Raw genomic sequence first — 23,022 nt, forward strand, 5'->3', positions numbered from 1 at the left:
GTCTGACTCATAAAAATAGAATAGAGAAATCATTAAAGGAGCCAGCAATCCAGGCTCCTTCTGTGCAGCGAACTCTGTAGGGAGCTTCAATATGTGGTGTTATTATTAAAGCTGTAACTATTTATTGTGTACATGTTCGTGTGTGCATGCAATGTTTGCTGCACACCAGGATGAGCTGGATGTGTCACACTTACAGAGATTAGAACTGAAACCTTGAAACCTTAAAAATAACATCAATTAACTGGTCTTGTCTGTCTGAAATGATGTGATAAATTAAAAAGAATCAATGTGCTTTATATAAAGAAAAAACTTTCTGAAAACAATTTAACTTTGTTAAATTCCACTTTATTAAGCATGCTTTGTTAACATCAGGTTGCACTCCCTTTTTTGGACCCCCTTTTGCATTCAGAACTGCCTTCAGTCTTACTGGCATAGGCTCAACAGGCACTGAAAACTCTTCAGAGACCAACCAAAGAGTGTAATAGACCCACAGATCCGCCATGTCAGAGTCACATCTTTGAAAAGCCCACATTTGTCCTTTTCTTCCTTCATTATCACCCTCAGCTTGTACTGCACCTTCATACCTAGCGGAGGAAAAACATGACATCAGTACCGTATCCTCTATATAGTCTACTACATATTTTAGATACTGGGCTTGAGATTTCAGTCTACATTTATCCTGACAGGATCACACAGTTGCTGCAGATTTGTCAGCTTTACCTTGAAATACTCAAAGCAGAGCATGTATCCATGTTTAAAGTCACTTAAATCATCTTTCTTTCTTTGAACTTCAGCAGATCACCTTGACCACATCTACCTACCTAAATGCACCGAGTTGCTGCCATGACACTGGCTCATTATATATTTTGGTTAACGAGCAGTTGAACAGGTGTACCTAACCAAGTCAAATGTTATACATCTCACACTTGTTAAGACATTTCCCCCTGATATGCAACTGTCAACCTGCTGGTGGCTCTAGAGGAAAAACACCAACTTTCACTGGGATTGTCCAATTTAAACCTCAACAGCTGCTAAGAGAAGGAGAAAATACCACAATTTGGGTCCAAAACTGATTCAGGTTTACTCCAGGGCTTCAGTGCCAGATCATTTACAGTAAATTTGTACTATTGATCCTGGTCCCAGGAGACCAAGATGGTCTAGACCAATTATGCGGATTTTAGGTCAGAGTGTGCAAGATGGGATCACATTTCCCACATTCAACTGAAAGTACTTGTGTGACTGCCTTTAATTTGACAGCAGGGGTGCAATAGAGACACGTCTGTCCCTTTAAAATATATCGCCCTCGTGTACGATGAATAATTCAGATGGAATAATTCCACCGAGGTTTCTGTGAGGTGGGACCAGTGTCTCGCCTCCTACAGCAGTCGGACAGCCAGGAAGCTAATACATAAAAGATGAAAGGTTTGATAGCCTTCCATCGGATTCAGCAGCTGGGATTGTGCACCACAGACTTTAGAGTCGTAGCCTGGCTTAGCTGCTCGCAGCCTGTGAACTGCCCACAGCCTCCTGGGCATGTCAGCATGGGGCTTTCTCTGTAAGATCTGTGACATATGCAACCCAGCTCTGCTTTGCAGTCAGAGGGGCGGGAATATAAATAGCAACAACACGGATGCAGCAAAGAATGAGACCTCACTGAAACCTCTCGGTTTCGGGCCAGTTCACTCCACACCTGCAGGAATGGTGCACCTTGCAAAGAAAATAGGATAATTGTGGGGGTAACATTACGCTTATATTGTTTATCAAGATTTCTAAAATGTGTCATCACCTATTTCCCCTTCCGAAACCACCTACCGTCTAATTTCACCGCAGCATCTGCAATTGGGAGCCAAATTCAGCTCTTTAATTTGCCACTCTCCTTTTTCATTTCGCTACATGCAGCTTAGTCTCATCTCCACCGTGAGGGAACAGACAGATCTGTTCGGGTGAAGCCAAACCTTCTGCCTGCCCAATCGCCTGACACAAACATGATAACATTTCACTGGAGCACATCAAAGATTGGCATATTTTGACTTTCTAAAACAGGAGTAACATGCACAGTGCTGATACGCTCAGAAGAAAGGAAACCTGCGGTGAGATGTGGATTTATCGGCCTGTCTTGTTAACCTTCTACCCTTTGGTTCCCCCCAGGGTAAACCTGCAGTGCTAAAAAGACATCAAGACCAACATTTTGGTTCAAGGTATTTGCCTTTTGATTAGCTGTCAAGAAAGTCCATCTGTGGGGAGACCGATATAACTATCCATCAATTCAATCTTGACCTCCATTACTTCTGCAGAGCCGATGGGTTAAATCCCAGTTGGTCCCAAAACGCTCCACTAAGTGTTCATATTGATTTATATACAGTAGCTGTTGATTGACAAGAAATCTGTCAGCAGAAGATTTTACAGAGGTAAAAACACTGCAAATAAAACTGGTCGTGAAGTGGGACTTTGACACATGTAGTGGCACTGAAGATGCAACAAAATCATTAAGAGCTACAAGGCGCATAGCTGCGGCCTCTGCAAGAGTTAATGTGTTTGTCATTTGCATTCACATTTTTTTTGTCTGGCAAAACAGCATGTAAATTAAACCACAACAATGGGACAATGATAAGCTGCTGTCCATTGTGAACAGGCCCTGGCACTGCAGCCCAGCAACGGCCGCTGAGCTACAGAGATGCATGTTTGTCCATCCTTGCAGAGCAATTTCTCCTCTGTGGTTCTTTTTGAGATTTCTTACATTTTTTTCTTCACTAAAAGGTTTTTGTTTTTTGTTTTTTTGAATTTTCATCATTTAAAATGCGAGTCTAAGGACGAAGGGTGTCGTACAGATTATAAAGCTCCCTGAGGTATTGTGGTTGGTGATTTTGAGCATCATTAATAAAATTCACTTGAGCTACAGAGATGTAAAAAGGTCCCTAGGGGTACTGAGAGGAGAAAATCTCAACTTTATGCAAATGTCCTCTGATGCAATGTGAGCAACAACCCAGTGAGAGCAACTCTTGCTCTTTTAAATGCCTGCAGAAACAGAAGCACAAAGTTGATTACTGATCTGCCCCACAAGATGAGTTGGGATTGCATCCAACACAGATACAGGCCCGCAGTGCCAATCAGTCTTGCCAACTCTGGCATCACTGTGGTATTAAAACACTTTCAACAATGCCTATAATATAAAAAGTAAGACAGAAGAAAGCTATTCTGTGCTCTGCCACTGCTACCAGAAAACAACCGTCTGGTTAGAGCTGAATATGTAAATTATGGAGCCCAGGCTTCACGATAGGCCAGAGAGTCTCGACCACCTTTTGTTCTTATGAATGCAGAGTTACAGAAGTGAACCTGAAGTGGAGCTGTCCACTCTGATGTGGTGCTGATTGCCATTCATCACACAGCACCTCATTTTCTTTTCCTTTTTTGATTATAAGGATTAGATACTATGTTAACTCTGAATTATTGGGTTTTTGTAGTGTAATGACAGTATTTTTTTCCCTTTGTACAGTATCTATGCATGTCAAATAGGGTATGGTTAAATTTAAGGAAAGAGTACGGTTCTAGAGGCATAAAAACGTGAACATATGTTGTCAGTGAATTGCGTTTTGGTCAACCGTTCAATACAGTGATGAAGTAATCCGTTGTTTCCATTCATGTTCACTCTATGGGTGAATGTCTGCTCTTCCCTCCTTTTCTAATTTTTTCCATTACTTCCACTTTCCCGCAGACGTCACTATAACTGACCAATGGTCTTTCCGCCCACGGTCCTCAAACCTATCAAGCTCTTCATGCTCTTCTTTAAATATCATTTCACTCCTGTCTTTCTGTCTCTCAGACTTACTATTACTGAACCCACCACCTCTCCATCAACACAATGACACACTGGGGGGTTCAACTGCTGGTTTTCCTCCATCAGCACGAGACACAGAGGGATCCTGTCTGATATCTAAGTCTTTGTTCACCAATATGATATAATGACTGAATCGTCAGGGGAAGAGTAAGATGTCAGTCAATTTTCACCAAGTTTGCACATCCCTGCAACATCTAGCTGTCCGTCAAGGAAGCATCAGTCCTTTTTTTTCTTCTTAATCAATAACCTGTTGATTGGGACAGAATTAACAAGATAACTGGTGATCAAAACTGTGTGAAAATAGCCCTATAGCACACTAAAGCCTGTTCCACACACAAGGCATTTGGTGAGATGAAAATATACACCAGTACAGATAATTAGGAGCTCTTCTACTCAGGGACAGTAATCATTGTAATTAGCAGTCATCGCTGTGCACTGACTCAATTCAGGCTTAAAAACTTCAGGGAATAATTTTACTCATGTGATCAAAGGCCACCATTATTACAACTCTAAACACTTCTGATGTCTAGACTGATGTATTATAACAAAAAAAACTCTCTCCTGCATAAGTCATGTGTGTTTGTCTTTTGGTCAAAAAGCCACCAACAAAGTTTTATCTTGGCTCCATCATCTGCTGTCATGCGATTCCTTATTTAATCTATTTACATCTCATGATGAGATTTTCTGTCATACCACTCCCAGATTGTCTCTTGTCAACTCCATGAGAAGTGAGAACCTGTCAAATGATCTGCTGTGTTTTTTTGGGGTTTTTTTTTTGTGCAAATGAAGTGAGTGATATATATCATGTTAGCTGAGTTAGAAAAAGTGAGCCACCTGGGTTTGAGTCGTATTTCCTGATCCTGTGTGGACAGAAGTTGGTGTGTGCGTTTCTTTTTCTGTGATTTACTTCATTTCTGGTGTTAAAGGGTTATTGCATTGTGGGAGATGCGAGTGTATCTCTAATGAGACTGACCATAAACAGCATCCCTGCACGATCTAATCTGCAGTATTTCATGAACTCACTGTCATTCAGCGTTTGGAGGATATGCCTGTGCCTGCCTCTCTGTCTTTGTGCCATTTTGTCCTCTGTCTCAGAAACCTGCTTAAAAGTCCTCCTTCCTGCTCCTCACAGTTTTTCACCTCTGGAGATCTTCGCAGGGCTAAAAAGCTTTGTGAACTTTTCTCTTAGCCAGGATCCAGTCTCAATTTTAAGAGAAATGTCATGATTCTAAGACTTCTCCTGGAGTTTCATCACTAGGAACAAATATTTGTACTAAGAAGATTTATGAAAGATGTTTTCCGTTGATGTTTTACATCGATTTTGTCCATTAGACTGCATTGTAGCTGCATTGGAAGTAAACATAAAGAAATTTAACTGTTAAAATGCATTAAATGATAGATGTTTTTAATCAACCAGAGAAGTGATGAGCAAAGTAGCAGTGAGCAGTTAAAACAAGTGATCTATTTCCTTCATTGTCAGAAAATCCCAAGAAAAGATCCAAACCTAAACTGATCCTACTAAAACTTTTTGTTCATGTTGCCAAATCAGGATATAGCAGGCAGCACAGGCAGCTTTACTCAGAAATGTAGATAATCAGAACCCCTGCCTGCTTCCAGCGTGATGATCTCTGGTCGGTATGATCACACTCGACTGTTTGCACCCAAACACACATCAACACAACATTCAGTCACTGCCTTGAGTGTGCAATGCCGAGCAGAGAGGTAAACCAATGGACAGCACATCTGAAAAAGAGGACCCTGCAAAATGTTCACAAGCAACAGTTCATGCTTGAATGCTGGACATGACTTTGCATGGAAATAAATGTTCTGTTCTGACAGTCTGAAGTACATCCAGTTACTCAGATGAAACTTCACGATGATCAACACAAGTCCAGTTAGAGCTCTAAGACAACGCCAGGTGCACCACAAACACTCCGAAAGTGTACAAACATCACATGGTATACAGTACATACCTATTTATTCCTGTAGCATTATGAAAGCACAGCTGACTGATTCTTAGAGCTGAAGACTGCTATTTTGGATGTTTTAACAGCTGTTTTTGTGGGTGATAAAAATAAAAGATAAGTTATTAGTATAAACAATAATCAGGAAAAGATTCTCACCAAAGCATCTGTGGTAGTCATGGTCTGCTGTGAATGTGGGCTGATTGTTCCTGGTCGTTTTCATGCCAGTGCAGCTCTGCTCTGTACTGCAGATGTATTAATCAGCAGTCAAAAAATGGTCCCAAAATGCACTATTTATTTCTGTTTGTGTAACTATAAACTACAGTGCCAAGGAGTTATGGGAAATTAAATTTTAAAAATGCAAACCATATTATTATTATTAGTCAGCAGGAACAAGTGGGTGTTGAGCTGAGTAAATGGCTGCATTTATCAGAAGTACTTTACAAACTCCCACCACACACACACACACATACACAGTGAGCTACCATGCAGGGTACTGGTCTTTGAGGAATTGGGTATCCAATGGTCTAGCCTGGGATTTGTAGACAATCTGCTAAGCTACAAGCAGGTTTGGGAGCTCAAACAGATAAAGTTAACTTAAGAACATTTAATGTGATATTTTTATTTAGTGTCACAAATAGAATTGACCAGGGCCACAGGCATTTACCCGGCTTGGCTCACCTTTGTAGCAGTGTTGGTAATTGAAATTTAGAGTGCTCACATTAAGTTGTCGACCTCCTGTGGTCCTGGTCAGGGTTTTGGAGGGCAGAGTGGGAAGACAGCAGCTGATTACTGTCCATTTTCTGCCCTTAATAAAGTGCTGGCTGCACTGGAGGCTCCTTGTTCATGAAACATTCAATTCTTCTTTTCAGCTGTGAGCGATTGCAGAAATTGAGTGATTTCAGAGTCCAATTTTGCTGTTCATAACACGCTTATTTCAGCTTTCGCAATCTATATTTTTCCTTACAAAAAGTAGTGTTGTACAACAGAAGAGTCAGCTGCAGCCACTCGTGAACTGATCCAGAAAAGATGCAGGACAGACCTCTGTGCTGACCTCTGCATTACCACTCTGTTCTGTGTGTAGTGGAAAACCTGAAAGATCCAATCTTTAGATTTCAACTCAACGAGTTGACTTGTACAATCACCAGCTTGTACTGTCAGCTGAGGATAAGGTAATGGTGAGCTGAACTATGACCTGACTGTCCTGATTCAGTACTGCATGTTGATAGTCACAGTAAGGTAGACTTTAGCACAACCAATTTGCCAGAGAAAGCACCATTTCTGAAGATTCTAGAGTCAGCTTTCAGTAAGTAAGTAAATCCTGTATCACAGGTAGGTTTTCTCATGAACCAGGGTTTGTTTACTTATTCATAAAGCGCAGCAACAATCCTTTGTTCGATATAAGCTGCTCCACATCTGTATTTGGACACATTCTCATTCATTTTGTCTGTGCGTCCGTTTTACAGTTTGTGAGGGAGAAATATTAATTAAGCTTCTGAAGGCTTTTCACAGCACCAGTGCAGATGAAACTCTTTGCTGCATTAAAGCCTCTGACAGCTGTTGCTCAACAGGCAAAACACGCTGCAGGTATCCCACCCACATGGAAATACAGCCTCTGTAATAGTTGGTTGCTCTTTGTAAACACATCTTTAAGCCATTCTGGAGAATGACAGTTGATTGTTGAGTGTCGTTCTCAGGTCATCAAATAGCCCCAACCCTAAACATCCGTGTCTGAAGACCCGGGAATCTGACTCAACAATCTACTGTCTTTCTTCAGAAACATCCTGAGCACAGCACAGTAATGAGGAAATAAGAAAATGCCGGCAGAGGGCAGGGTCTCTGCAGGTACAGACGATGCCTCACACTTACAGTGCGCCATAAGGGATGACTGAGACGCATTATTTTTCTGTGAGTCTATACATTATTGACGGTCGTTCGTACATATTATGCCTTTAAGACAGAGTTTCTGTCTATCTAAACATTAATTTCACACATGTCAACCACAGTTTGACTGTCAACAATGTCTGATTTACAGATTCATACATAAGTGAAGTATGTGTTCAGTATGAAGCTGGAGACAGGATATGGTTGATTTAGCCACACCTGAGAAACAGGAGAAAGTCCAAAGGTAAAAATCAGCCTATCAGCACCTCTAAATCTCACCAATAAACACTGTATATCACTTGTTTAATCAGTACAAAAAGGAAATATGAAAACAAATTTACCTGTAAAGTCTCTTTGAAACAGCAGCATGTTGTTTTTACACTTCAGTCACTCTACAGATTAAACAATTAAGATATAAAGTGTTAATTAAGAGCTCCTCGGTGTGGCTCCTTAATAAACAGACAAAAGTTACACTGATATCACAAGAGAGCAAATACAAGCATTTGTCAAAAACATCTATTCCTCTGAGTGTGTCACAAATCAGAAAACAACCCGGAACCGTGATTCACGGGGATATCGACAAATAACGCAACAAAAGCTGGAGCAGGAAATGCGATGCACATCAGCTGTAGCTCTTTACTGAGCAGAGGTGAGGTGTTTCAGAATGGATTTCTGCTTTAAATGAGGTTGAGAAAAAAAGTTTGATTGGAATCGACAGAAGGGTCGATCACACGCTAATTAAGGACCAAATGTGTCCTAAAACAGCACTGCAGAGTTGCTATATGTTAAGAATAATTGGCCTAAAAGACTGATAGGAGGCGTGTTTATAGATTTCAGGGATATCAGGATCAAGGCTTCATTTGTAGTTACCATTTAACTGTTTAATATTAATGATTTTGAGTAAAATGAAGAGGAGGGGGATCCACACTGACTGGATCCACAGATAGTCGGGGCTCCTTCATGTTGTTTAAGTTTTTCTTCACTTTAACAATGTTTATATAACGTGGATAAACAGTAAAAAAACAAAATCTTGAAATATTGGTTTCGTATTCTCAGAATGATAATATTAACGACAACTAAAGGTGATGAATGAATTAATGAATGAATGAATATTACAATTCCTAACACACCAGGAAATAAAATCAGCAGATGGACGAGGAATGAAGGGAGACATTTGCTTTCCTTTAGATCTTCATCTTCACACAGTGGTGCAAAACAATTCCAAGTGTGTCCTGAGTGTGCCATTAAGGGAAATGTCATGTTTTTATCTAAATCATTTTAGGATGTCTCATAAGTTATATAATAATAATTAGTCTGAGTCAGGTCTCTATGGTCCAGTGTTCATTTTGTCAATGATAATTTTGACATTGAATGTTCATTGGTGTTCTTTTATTTCATGAATATTTCATAAATTCTTGACCTAACCTTGTCAGAGCCTACAAGCAAGTCTACCGAGTTAATGAAACCATGAGAGAAAGAGGACAGACGACCTATGGACACATTTCTTTCATATCCAAACTGAGAAAAAGACTAAGTATCTCATTCCCAATGAGGATGCAGTCCCTTCGCCTCAGGATGGGCAGGAAAAAAATTGATTTTTGTTGCTCCGTTAACACATTATTAAACTTAACAAAGCTAAGCTTAAGGTAAATATTTAGGCCTTCTAAAATACAATTTATGATTTCTTGTAACTCATGAACACAAAGTTTGGTGTTAATTTAATAAACGTGATGTTAAAATGGCTGAAGATAAACCAAAAAAGACTGATTTGATTTTAAACCACAGAATAAAACCACATTTAAAATTCTTGACAAAGTAACACTAATGTTGTTGGATTTGATTGCTCAAAGGGTTTTGTTTAACTTTCATCAGTGCAACATCTTGGTCTGCCCAAAACAGACTAATGAAAAACCTACTCAAGTATGAGTGCATAAATACATCAAAAAAACACACAACAAAAAAAACAAAAATCAAAAGTAATCCAATGACAAAGCCTGTTCAAACACACCAGAGGATAATTAGATGCAATTCAAAATGGGGTCAACCCAAGCACGTCCAGATAGAGAGATGAACACCAAAACTGGCAGCAGCCACATGTGGCACCAATTAATGGGCAATCACCGTTGAAAGGAGAAGTAATACTTGCCATTTTCCGTCTACACCTCCCTTTTCACACTTCTGGTCTCAAGTCAGAAACACGTTTTCCACCTGTGTTAAATACAACGCACCTCAATTCTGCTCGGATCCACTTGACTCAACTACTAGACATTTTGACACCCAGACCCAAAACCAGCAGCAATACAAAGAGACCCTGTCTGACTAAACTAGACCAAATATAATTTGGATGAAGCCTGACTGAGGTCTCATGGAGAGCTCTCGTTTTAGCCTTGTTTCTGCACCAGTAATACATCCAATAATTGTTCAGGTTTGATGAGGAAAACTTTGTGTTACTGAAACACCAGCATCCATTCAGATATTTCTCTCTGGACCAATGGACACAATGAGTACCCACTGATAATCACCATTAGAAGAATTTTAAATCTAAATCAACACTGGGACAGAGAGGGGTCTGAGTAATGAGGTTGACAATCTGGGTCCCAATGTAGGATGAGAAAGTAGGCCAGCATCATTCTGGAGGTACTAACTTTATTCAGTATGTCAAGAAGATGCCACAATGTAAGGAATCCTGTTCATGAAAAGTGCAAACTATAACAAATATATGTGTTTTTATGTCCCCACTATGAGGGCAGAATGGGGCATTATTAGCATTTTTCTTTGTGTTCATCGCCAGTTTGGATCACATCCATACCAAGACCTTTGAGTGGAGGCTGCACTCAACTGCCTTCCCTAAACTGTTTTTATGAAATGGGCTGGTGCTTCATTCCGGTGAAAACATAAGGGAGGCAATGCTGAAATCTATTTTCCGATGTAAACCATCTGTTGTGTGTAAATCACTGACTAACTGGGTGAGTGGAGAGACTGGTCACAGTGTCCAGCCAAAAATGCTGCCAGAAACCCTTCTTTCTCTCTGAGGGCTATCGACACTAATTAGAACACCACGCTGCCCCTTTTTTCCAGCCATTTTACCAACATTGCAACTGATGCAATCAAACAAATGACTGTATACACCATACATAAATCATCTTGAATAATCACTGACCCAATCAGCCACCGAGGCTTCGGCACAGATTCAGCTAGACGGGTAATCATGGGGTTGTTTGTCACTTTGGAGCATGAACTCCACCACTTGAAAGTTGCAGCAACTTTGGCTCTGGCTACTCTGTGAAACCATCTGGATAACAGGGCCACGAATGCAGCACAAGGTTGGGCAAAGTGTTAAATGGGTCACAACACAAGCATCCTTTCCAGCACTTGCAGGTCCAGTTTCCCCACCCCCACTGGATTAGCATCCTCTTTCCCACACTATCTGGCTGTTGCACCTCAACCCTGGGAGGCTGAAAACTGTGGGGAGATCAGCTTGGAGTAGGAGCTTGTCTGTGTATCAAGTAAAAAGTGAGGTTGTGCATCCTGCATGGCCTCCAGCCTCGAATCTTGGACAGCTTCACCTCAGCAGAGTCTGCCAAGCTGTCCTGCCTTCATTCATACAGAGCCAGTGGCACACCGAGCCAAACACTCTAGAAAATAAAACCACACACACAAAAGACACTACCACTCTGCCGATATGAGTCTCAACACCCAGAGCTGCTTATTTGGGATTCAAGCTGCTGGTATTTGTGCCAGTATCTTTGAATTTGAATATTTTCGTGCCAGAAAAGTAAAAAAGAGTCCCCTGTTTCTCCCCAGCGTTGGATTTCTGTGCAGGTTGGAACAGCATCAGGAGGCCATAAAGATCTCTAGTGAGAATTTAAAGTGAATCTTATGCATACTGCCTCTGAATATTTCCTCGTAGTTTTGTGTCTCTCCCTGCCTTTCTTTCTCTCTCTGTATCTTTCTGCAGGTATCTCTACATCCAGATCTACATGCTGAACTGCATCCGGCCCTCTGACAAGCCCAGTGTCTACTGTCAGCATCTGTCCAAGTCATTCTTCTATGTAGTGCTGTTATAACTAACTTGAACAACAACAAATATATGCAATACATAGTCTTACAGCATTCTAATTAAAACAACCTGTCATGTTTGTCCTTTGTGATGAATGATGCTTATTGCATGTATGTTTCTCTCTCTCTCTTTCATCCTCTCTGTCCTGTCTACCTCTTCTTCCCCCCCTTCACCCAGCCGACTATCAGCAGGATGGTTCTCCCTTGTGAGTCGGGTCCTGCTCAGGGTTTCTTCCTGTTAAAAGGGAGTCTTTTCTTTCCACTGTCTGCTTGCTCGGGGGTTCAGGCTCTGGGTTTCTGTAAAGCACCTACAGACAATTTTGATTGTAAAAGGTGCTATATAAATAAAATTGAATTGAATATCATCATCATATCATTAAAAAGGATGCTACCCAATTCATTTTCTTTTTTTTTTAAACTTCAGATATAATACACTTTTGCAGGAAACAAAACACACAGCAAGCCACTAATCGCTGAAACCAAGTCTTCTTCTCTCTCACACTCTCGACAGCTTGTATTTCTCTTCCTCTCACTGTATCCCTCTCTTTCCTACTTCTACTCTCTATTAATTCAGCTTATGCTTAAAGATGGGGGAACTACAGGAGGAAGGAACAAGCTAAACAAAATATTGTTGGATCCTTAAGACTGCAGGGAAGCAAATAAGCAAAGGTGTCCTCTACGACTGGTTACTCATCTCAAGCCAGCACCAGCTGTTGGGATTACGCAACACTGGGTGTCATTGGAAACAGTCCAAGTATTGTAGGAATCCTACTCAGACGGCGCGCTCAAGTGTGTCCAGGAAGAGCCTGAGCATCTGCTGCCTGGGACGAATTAAATGTGGAGTAATTATGAGAGAAGGCTCCCCGGAGCGTTCTGCCTCAGCATCCCAGCTAATACTGTGACACCAAAAGGTGTGGCGCTGCGCGGCTTTGCTCCCACTAACTAATGACACAAGGAGCGTGCGTGCTGCGAGTGCGTGTGTGTGTGTGTGTATGTGTATGTGTGTGTGCGCGCGCGCAGCCGTGACACGGAAGACAAAGCCCATTTCTGAACTTGAGCAGCGCGACTAATGTGGAAGAATTTGTCGGCGTGTGTGCTTTACCTCGAAAAAGGAAGGCTTTGCTGGTGTTGTGAAGCCCCGCCACTTGGGTAATTCCATAGGTGGCATTTGCGAGGTCAAGTTCATTGATGATATCAATCTGGTAGTCTTGATCTGATCCGAAAGCCAAAGCTGAGGAAGAGAAATGAAGGTTAGATGGTGAGGAGCGATGTGTTCTCGGGCTCCTGGGAGGATTAAACATGATAGGGTTTTAACTAAAATTCTGATTCATTTTACACAAAGATATGGTCACTAATTATGTGCATTGAACTACTTAAAATGGCTGGTCGTGGAAAAGTCACGCAGATTTAATTTTAACGCGCGGCACTGCGAACGCTGCCCGCTGAAATGCACCGTATCTGTCCGCAGTCGACACCTGTGTTCTCCACTGTCTGTAGGTGCACTGTGCGCACACGTTAAGGCAAAAGGTGTCATCGCTTTTACCTCATCTCTGTTCTGGTTATTTTCAAGTATTAACTGTGCAAACTGAAGGCGACTGAAAGAAAAAAGAACAATGCGCTGCAGTCCAGAAAGGCTATCAATAAAAAAATGTCATGCTTGGGCGCAAGGTGCAAGCTGAGGAGCGTAAAAGATGTTACGAAGCGCGTGTCACTCTCAACAAAATTCTTCTTTGTGATAACGGAGGGCCACAAGGCTTATACTTACCTGGTTTGGTAAAAAAGAACAGGGATAACAAAGCCACGTAAATATCCATTTGTGTTGGAGGTGCGTTGTAGAGTCCTCAGTCGTGCGCTCCGCTGCGTATCCACACTCAGGTCCGTCTGGCGTTGTGCGCCGCTCTCACTTCGCCAGGATGTGGAGGAACGGAGGAACGGTCCACAACACGGGAGCAGGGGTTTCCTTAGCGCAAAACTACAGCAGTTTATAGTGTCTGAATGCGTCCAATCAGTCTCTGCGTAGCACCAAGTGCGACTGGTGTCTGCGTTTATTCAGGACATGAGTCAGGCTGGACATGCAGACGGAATATTTGCCAGTATTCTCACCCATCGATCTGTCCGTTCCCCCCGTTCAGACCACAGAAACTTCCAGTTCTGGAGGTGAGAAAGGGGCTTTTTAAAGGAAAGTTGGAGGATATGGGAATTCTCGGTAAAAGATAAATTGGCTGTTTTCACTTGTCACAGTAGAGATTATTCAAGGAATTTCCAGTCTCACGGGACAGATTAACACTGCAGACGATAATGCGCAGCACATTTTATTCACGGTATGAAGATACTGTAGTCTGCACAACACAAGTTTGCTCTGTATAAAGAGTTTGTAGTATAGCTCAGCACAACAAAGGAGTCCTGCATCTCCTCTGTGCTTCATACAACATCCTTCCTCCAGGTGCTAAACTGACTTCTCTTCCTCTCACCTCCTCTTTGGCTCAGAGAATCCCTGGGATTCATAAACCCTGCTGCACCAGCCCCCTTTCCTCTGGGGGTTGTCCTTATTGAAAACCATTAATCATACCGTCCTCCTGCCTGCCTCTAATTTGTGTACATTGTCAGGTTGTCTGGGTTACCTGCATCAACACCATTGAGGGGGGAGAACTGTGGTGTCTGCTTAGTGATTGTGGCAGTTACACAGTGTGCACCACCTGCTCCTCTGGTGCAAGTGTGTTCTACGCCAGGGATGGTGTAATGTCTGCTTTGGGATGCAGGTCACTGTTCCACCCTCTCAAATTAGACTGTAAACAATAGCAGCGCTCAGCAGGCCTTTCCACTGATCCAGAACCGAAAAGCCTTGAGGGGGGGGGGGGGGGGGGGGGGGGCATCATTTGAAATTACAGGTTGCAGAGCATTGAATAGAATTTAAATTGTTGCAGGGAGGTTTACAGGCAACATAATTCCTGCTTTCCAGGCTTTGAATAGTGAGTTTGTTTGGGTTTTTTTTTAAAAAAAAAAAAAAAAAAGGAAGAGGGACTTTTTCCTTAATTTTCAAAATTTAGTTGTCAAGTTCACTTACACCTTTTGTCTGCAGGTTAAATTATCTCCTGTCTGAAGCCCAGCAGGTGTACTTAAAGGCTCCTGCTACCACCCACAGCCAGCCCTGGGGAACAAAGGAAACACAAATGAAGTAAAATGTATGTAAATTTTAATGAATCTTAATTCAAAGACACTTTTTGTGTCTCTGCACTTAAACATAATACACACATCATACCATGCTGGCAGCTCAGTAAACAGTAATGCTGGGTTTTCGAACTTTTTCGAACACCTGAAGTTTGTTCCTCATAGCTGTCATTTCAACAGGATTTAGTGACATCTAGTGATGTGGTTGCAGATTGCAACCAACTGAAAACCTCTGGTGTCACCCTCCCCTGTGGTGGCTGTTATGAAGGAAAACACCACACATCCCCTCTAGAGCCAGCATTTGGTTTGTCCTCTCAGGGATACTGTAGAAAGATAGTGAGGCAACATCACTGGCTCAGTCTAAGGTTATTTTCATGTGATTATATGTTAATGAAAAAATAACTATGTGAGGTTTGGGTGAGAGGATGTTTGGAGGGCTGAGCCAACATTTAGACTGACAAGGTTCTGGATGAGGCAGGCAGACAGAGACCTTGGGAGGATGATGAACCAGAGGCATGAGTTAATGCAGAGCTATTCAGGACTCACCAAATTTGAGAAGTCCTGAACCAGACCTTGAGTTTGGCAGCGCATTAGTGCCACCCCGGCAAAGTGAACGATCCGGCAGGCTGGAGTAGAGCTGAGGTATGCAACCTGCAGGAGCTTGATGAGTGGTTAAGTTGCAGGTGTGCAGGTGAATTGGCAGCAGGAGTGGAGCAGAAGGGCAGGCCCTGACAAAGAAGAAACACCAGGAATGAGAGAGGCACGGCTGAAGATCATATTCCATCAGTGCCAGTAGATCCCTCCTACACTCCCACACACATTTAACATGCAGTGAAGACCTGCTTTAAAAATTTCAACTTCAAAATTTATTGTCAGCATATTTTCACATACACCGAAATTCTTCTCTGCATTTAACCCATCACTGATTGAACACACACACATGCAACATGCAGTGAAACACACAGGAGCAGTGGGCTGCCATTTCAGGCGTCTGGGCAGCAAATTGTGCCTTGCTCAAGGGCACATTAGCCAGCTAATGAAGAGGGGGAAGAACTGATTAATCACTCCACCAAACACAATTTTCTTCCTGCCAACCCCGGGGAGGGGAGGGGGGGGGGTTGAACCTGCAACCCTCTGGTCACAAGCAGAAAAAAATGTCAATTAATACTGGAGAACCCATTTGTAACCTGCATAACTAAAATACTCACATTCCAAAGAAGAACTAGCACAGTAACCTGTACACCTATAGTGGACTACCAGTGAAGCTTCTTTTGGCTCTTTTTATGCTTTTCCATTCCTGCTTCTGACTCAGTCAGGTGTTTTGTCTATTCACTTGAACCCATCCAATTTTTGCCATGACCTCCGTGAGGTCATCATGTTCTGGCCACAATTAGGAAATGTTCCCTTCTTTGCCTCCATCAGCTGTCATTTCATTGTCCAGTTGATTCAAACTGACTCCATCCCTCCCTGTGTGAGATTACTCTCGACTTAAAACACAAAGATTAGTCATTTGTAAAAAGTGTTCAAAGGGCGTCTTGTGGCCAGGCAAAGCATGGCAAACCTCTTTCAGGAGCAAAGGCAGAAGTAGCATGATGTTGCTACATTTAGAGTCAAATGAGCACTTGGAAAGCAAAAGAGTTCAAGCTATGGAGGCTTAAGGTGAAAAACAAACCATCCAAAAAAAAAAATCACAAATCCCTAAAAAACCCAAGAATTTTCATACAGTTTAAGCCAAGCTGTCCCTGGGCATCCAGGTGTTTTTTTTACACATATGTCCTTGTACACGTATGTTTTGTATCACACCTGTAGCAAACTTAAAGTTAACTAACGGTGAGAAAGTAAGAGACACAGCAAGAGGCAGAGAACGATGAGATAGCATGGATGGCAGCGGTTTAAATGTCAGCAGGATTAGCTCTATAATTTAGTCCCATTCGCAAGATTGCAGGACTGCGGGGTTGCCCAGCTGTTTTCACTCTGTGCTTGTCAACACATCCAGTCCCCGGCGACGTCACGCAGCGACACACTGTGAGGTCACGACGAAAGCTGCAACAAGCAGGCCTATTTCTTAACAGGAAACAGGGAAGCGAGACACCCAGTTGTGCACAAACAGAAGTGACCTCAGAAGCAGCACTCGGAAATTTCATTTGCTTTGGGTCTTTTGCCCTCCATCTCTGCTGCCTGGGAAAGATGGAGGGCAAAGTTTGGTATTTCTCAGAGCAGAACAGGAGTCATATTAAACCCGAAAGAGACGAGATGGTGCTCAGCCACATTCAGCAGCACTTCTGTTTTACATGACAGATCTCTTTATGTTCTGTCCTTGCTTTGCAGGTATAGGAAGGCTTTGAACCTGACACATCAGAATAATAATGTGTCATGACTTTAGTAGCACAAGTAACAGGCCTTTATGTGCGCCGATATTTCTAGGAATCAAGAACAGCGCCTTCACCTTCACCCCTGGCTTCAGTTCCTGTCTGCTGACAGCAACTTGTTTGAAGGTAAAATCATCATCTTCAGCCTTGCGTAGGTGCGATGCAAATCAAATGTACTTTGAGAGCACGTCAGACACTAAGAAATCATCAATTGTACTCATGCAGTTCTTTAAATCTAATATAAATGTATAAAATTACTCACTGTTCTCCGCAGATTCTGCACCATCTACAAAGACTGTTTTTATTTTTCATACATCTGTCATGTCTTAAAGGCTGCAAGTTATAATCCAGAGCTGTTATCTTCGTCTTCTTTTTCAAAATTCTTTTGAGTTGTATGTTGTGGTTTTAAATAATAATAATAAAAAAAAAAAAAAAAAAAAAAAAGATTCAGAGTCTGACTCAAAGTCAGACTTTTCCACTGTGTGATAATATCTCATACAGCACATGTTTTTTGATTATTAAACACTGCATTGTGGATATTATGTGATATAAGCTCAAGATGCTTTCTCAAGAAAACGTGCAAATAAACAAACACAACCAAATTAAGAAAACATTGATAACATGTGATAGCACATGTGCAACATTTAGGAAACACACTTCAAATTCAGACTTAGAAAACACCACACAAACACAACAGAGATGTGCTGTGAATCCAGACAGCACAACACATTTGATCAAATGAAAAATATTTCATGTGTTGTGCATCATTTCATTACAGCTTTCTCCAAGCTCAGACATGTGATTATGTCCCCGGCATATCTGGTATCTGCAACCTTGAATACATCTGACCACACCCTACAGCGATGCTGCCTGTGGTCTCAACCAAAAACTCGCTTTTATCATCTTGACTTTAATTAACTTTTTCCGTTAGCTTTTATTAGTGAAAGGGAACCATGTTAATATTAAGAGTAACACTCTCAAGTATACTGATGCATCAAATTAGAAAACTTCTGGAGGAAACTCAGCTCTGCTTTGCTTTAATATTGTTTGTTTAAATTTTTGTTATAAAGAATAATTACAGAACATAAAGGGGAATAAAAGGTAGAAGGTGAAAATTATAGGAATAAAAAATTATATTAATTGATCTCTTTTAGAATAAATTTTACTTAGAGGTAATCAGTGGATCACTTAAATGCAGGTTGAATTAACTAATTTATAAAAGGGCTTCTAAAGGCATTTCAAACATAATTGCTGCAAAATCTTTAATCATTTCATGGCACACTCCAGATGTCATACATGTCTACCTTGTGAGGCATGTAGGCCATGACACCTTGTTGTGTCATGGGCTTAATCTGAGTAAGAAGAGGAGGCACTGTGATCAGGAAGCTCACTTTCAGCTGCTGAAACTAGAAAACAAAGGAGTTTATACTGTCGCAGCTCAGACTGATCAAACTGCTTCTGTGTCTCATGTTCTGACTGTGTCCATTTTCAACAAAGGAAATCTTCTTCCTTAACCCCGGCAGACAGGAAAGTGGCGTAGACTCTGTATAATGAAGAACTAAGCTTCTTCTGAACAGCAGATGAAAGTCTGAATATTGCAGCTCAAGAAGTGGAGGCATGCAGCAGAGTCCCGCTGTGTTTGCTGAAAGCCCATCATTACCCGTTAATCACGGTGTTACAGCACTCAACACCATAATGTCCAAATTTGTAGCTCTCCAGCAGTCTGGTGGGTGTGGCATCATGTGTGCCAGGCTTAGAGGTCTCACTTGTTTGTTAATGTCTGCCACCACACATCACTGCCTACACCTGATAAGAATCTGGATTCAAGGAAATGTCAGTCCTGCCAGACATGGTTTTATGTAGATTAATATTCAGATAGGCAGATCAAGGTAGTGAAGAAGCCAGCAGGTTCAGATGCATAATTACAGTTATTAACCATGCCTTTAGTCATAAAGCTGCTACTACTTGCTGTCCCCATTCAGAAACTTCCGATATTAGCTGTTCAGTATTAATATGCACAGACCGTTTTATCCTCAGAAGAGACAAGGAATTGGGGTGGGCAGTTCGCAATCCAGCTTTGCTTTCCCTCTGAAGTGGTTAAAACTGCAGGGTGGAGGTGAAGCTTCAGTAAACAGTATGTGTTGTTCCACTCAGTTGTGCTGCAGTGTTTTAGGTTCAGTGTGGCTTTAATAGGTCGAGTGGAGGGGGGTGGAGGTGGGGTGGAGAACCCTTAGAGGCTTCAGATTCTGCACTATCAGAGACTTACAAAGCCAGGGGCAGCTCCAGAGGGGTACCTTAATGGCACTCAGGGGAATCAATGCTCTAACTTTATTTTGTCAGCCACAGTTGGAGTCTCATTGACTGTCACTTCTCCAGAAACATGATTAATGTGTTCCTCAGAGGTACCCGCACAAAAAGAGCTTCACCTTTCTGGAAATGTGACGCCATCCACTAGAAGGTAGTGGGTGCTATTCAATATAGTAGCGACTGCTACACAAAAGATCATTGTTGAACCTGTGTGTGTTTTTTGCACCACAATTTTATAAATGCTTCTCCCCATTCAATAACAGCAGATGAAATGGTGAGGACGTTTTTTTTCTTTCACTTTAACCTGCTGTGAGAGCAGAATAAGTTATGGATTGAGTGGGCACCACCAGTTTAGACCGACATATTGCTCGCAAAAACTGTGGCAGGGAGGCAATTATCAGGTCACACAGAAAACTCTCAGCTCTGGAAATGATGGGCATGAATTGTCCCTGCAAGTTGGGTGGTTTGATTCCTTTGACAAATATAGCAGCACTTATCCCAAGCATGACCCACTTCTGCTCTCAACTTTCTTCAGGCAGAGGTAAACATGTTTGCTAGAATGAAAAAAAAGCAGCCTCTCTCTCCTGCAGAAGGCAGCAGTGTGATTGGAATGACAACTTACTGCTGTATCACTGAGATCAGATCTCTCAAACTGCAGACAAAAACTTTCTAATATGAATACATTCAAAGAGCTGCAGCAAACAGACAAGAGGACAATATATTCCCATAATATTTGTGACAAGTGATCATGGCATGTATTACCTTCCTACTAAACCTGCATAATTGTGGTTTCTCAAGTGTGGAAGTTTTCAAAGCACCATGAAGACATTTTTTTGGCTCCTAAATTTAGAGGTCTGTGGATATTCTCCTTTTGTTCATTTTGACAACAAATCCCGCAAAAACAACGAAACCAACCATAAACTAAGCAGGTATGATTCTTGCTATGCTCACCATTTAGCTGAAATCGCTGAATTTAGGAGCAACTGTTAGAAATGACACACAACAGGTAAGAGTTGCCCTGACTTTGAACATTTCATTTGGGAATGAGAGCTCATGTAGCTTGTGTAGGTAGAAATTGTTCTGTGTGCCTCTCCTGTGATTGATTTTTCTCTCTATGGGTGTTGAACTTGGTGTAAAACAGCGACTCTTAAATGAGAAGTTAGTTAGTTTTATTCTGCGGGACTTTCATCAAAACCTGATGTTTACCAGTGATGGCCAACTTTGATTAAACATTTTCGACTTTGTAGCTGTGTTGAAAATATTTGACATGACAGTGCCTCCTCCAGGATTTGGCCAATTGAAAAATAAATAAATAAATAAATAAAACAAAAACAAAAACACAAAGACTAAATTGGTACATCACTTTTGTGTTTCGAGATTTGTACTGACAACATTTTTCTTCAGTACTTCCTCCTTCACCTCGTTTTGCAGTGGAGGCTTGCCTCTCAGTTCTGGGAAAAAATAATTTTCGCACAAACATACATTTTAGTTATGTCCTTATAATAGGAAGAGACACTGATTTCTTTGCTTCATCCCTGAACCAATTGTTGGTTTCTGGTTGATACACACACTTGGTTTACTTGATGTTCTCATTAAAAAGCAGCACTATAGTCTGAAGGGACTCCACTCAAGGTTTTGTCTCTTGTTTCAGGCAGAGAATGAGTTGAAAGCTTTTGATTTTCTCTTTGAACAATGTGACAACACAGTGACATTCAATGTGCCATTTCCTACACGCTATAAATGCTCTTATAGAAGTCAGAATATGACTGTACAATCTGCTTCAATCCCAATAATGGAAAGGAAAAAAAATTGGGCAGAATTATGTTGTGCACAAAATGCATTTTGATAATAAAAAGGATTGGTCAAGATAATCACGTAGGGAAAATCTGACATTGTGACATCATGTCAGTCCTATCGCGTAATCGCCAAAAGTGCTACCGAGACTCCATTGCGGCGTTCGCAGTCTGAGCATCTATTCGAGGCCTTGATAACCCCAGCATTGGGGTAAATCCTGTCTACTGAATGTGTGAGGTAACGTTAAAGGTGCGCTGTATTTGGAAGGTATGGACATAGTAGAGGACAGTTTGTCAATGCTTGGCCAACAGACTGCTTTTTCTTTTTGCCTTTTATGATTAGCACAAAGGCCATTCAACTTACATCGATCAGCCACAGCATTAAGACCACTGACAGGTGAAGTGAATAACATTAGTCGGTTGTTTACAATGCAATGTTCTGTGGGGAAACCTGTGGGTTCTGGCAGTCATGTGGATGTTCTTTGACACACCACCTGCCTAAACATTGCTTTTTTTTTATTACTAGTGCTGGTATCCAGGCTGTAGTGATTGCAGGGGTGTTTGTTTGCAGTGACACTGAGTGTGCATTATTTAAGGATACACATGATGAAACAGAACTAAATAAAAGCCTAACCCTCATACCGATCATTTCATTATTATATCCTTTTTGTAGTTGTGTAGAAATAATTATTATTTTATTACCAGTTTTATTCCAGTTGCCCAGAAACAGTATGGATGCTACTATGCATGTCAGTGCATAGTCGAAGGCAGATCAAGGCAGTCAAGAAGCTAGCAGGTTTAGATGCGTGATTACAGCTATTAACCATGTATTTAGTCATAATGCTGCTACTAGTTGCTGTCCCCATTCAGAAACTTCTGATATTAGCTGTTCAATAATACCCAATCTGGAAATAAAAGAAGTAAAAGTAGTAAGGCAGTTAATTAACAGTCATTTTATATGTATAACAAGGCGTAAAAGTTGCATATTGAAAGACTGTGAGGACAAAAAACCTTTGCAATGTTAAATGGTTATAAAAACTGGTGCACAGTGCTTTAATAAACCATTAACTGCGTAATGCTGTTTTGAGCCATTACATTTCTTTCTAAATTTGCGTGCTTAATCAGTTGCTAATAACGAAACATGGAATGTGAAGACTCGTCTTCACACATTATGGCTTGTGTTGAGGATGAGTTTGTGATTTTCACTGGCATCATGGTCCACTGAATCACCACATTATGGTTGTCTCATATTATAATATTGTGATTAAAGTGTTTGCTTTTTTTTCTAAGCTTAGGCATTCTCTTGAAACTGGAGGTTTAAAGACAACCGTTAAATACAGGCTTGATATTGTATGTGTCTAATTTTTACTTTTTTTTTTTAGTACTATAACATGTAATTTACAGAAATGGAGTTATGATTATTAGCCAGTAAGAGCAATGCTATTAAAGTAGATCGAGTTTCCTGGTTGAAATTATTACAGCAGAAGTGGATTAGTGACTTACAGTAAACACTGAGTGCAGACATTTAATCTGCATGTGCCCAAATTAGCTACACAGAGGCACAGGGTGCTTCATGCTAAAACCACACTCATTAGATCATGCGAGCAGCCCTGAGGGCCATATGGACTCCCCACCCCACACTC

At 41.3% G+C, this 23,022-nt stretch overlaps 1 protein-coding gene across 1 annotated transcript in view; it reads right to left on the reverse strand.

Moving 5' to 3' along the window:
• The window catches only part of LOC124062298 (protein kinase C-binding protein NELL1-like), a 208,585-nt gene extending 193,692 nt beyond the window's left edge, over positions 1–14,893 (reverse strand). The window contains exons 1-3 of the mRNA XM_046394963.1: positions 14,807–14,893; positions 13,508–13,893; positions 12,845–12,973 (exon numbers count right to left, since the gene is read on the reverse strand). Coding sequence (XP_046250919.1) covers positions 12,845–12,973; positions 13,508–13,556 — 178 coding nt within the window. The 5' untranslated portion in view covers positions 13,557–13,893; positions 14,807–14,893. The remainder of the gene's footprint in view (positions 1–12,844; positions 12,974–13,507; positions 13,894–14,806) is intronic.
• Positions 14,894–23,022: the final 8,129 nt, after the last annotated feature.

Source organism: Scatophagus argus, chromosome 1 (assembly GCF_020382885.2).
Source record: "Scatophagus argus isolate fScaArg1 chromosome 1, fScaArg1.pri, whole genome shotgun sequence".
In the NCBI taxonomy this organism is placed as follows: domain Eukaryota; kingdom Metazoa; phylum Chordata; class Actinopteri; family Scatophagidae; genus Scatophagus; species Scatophagus argus.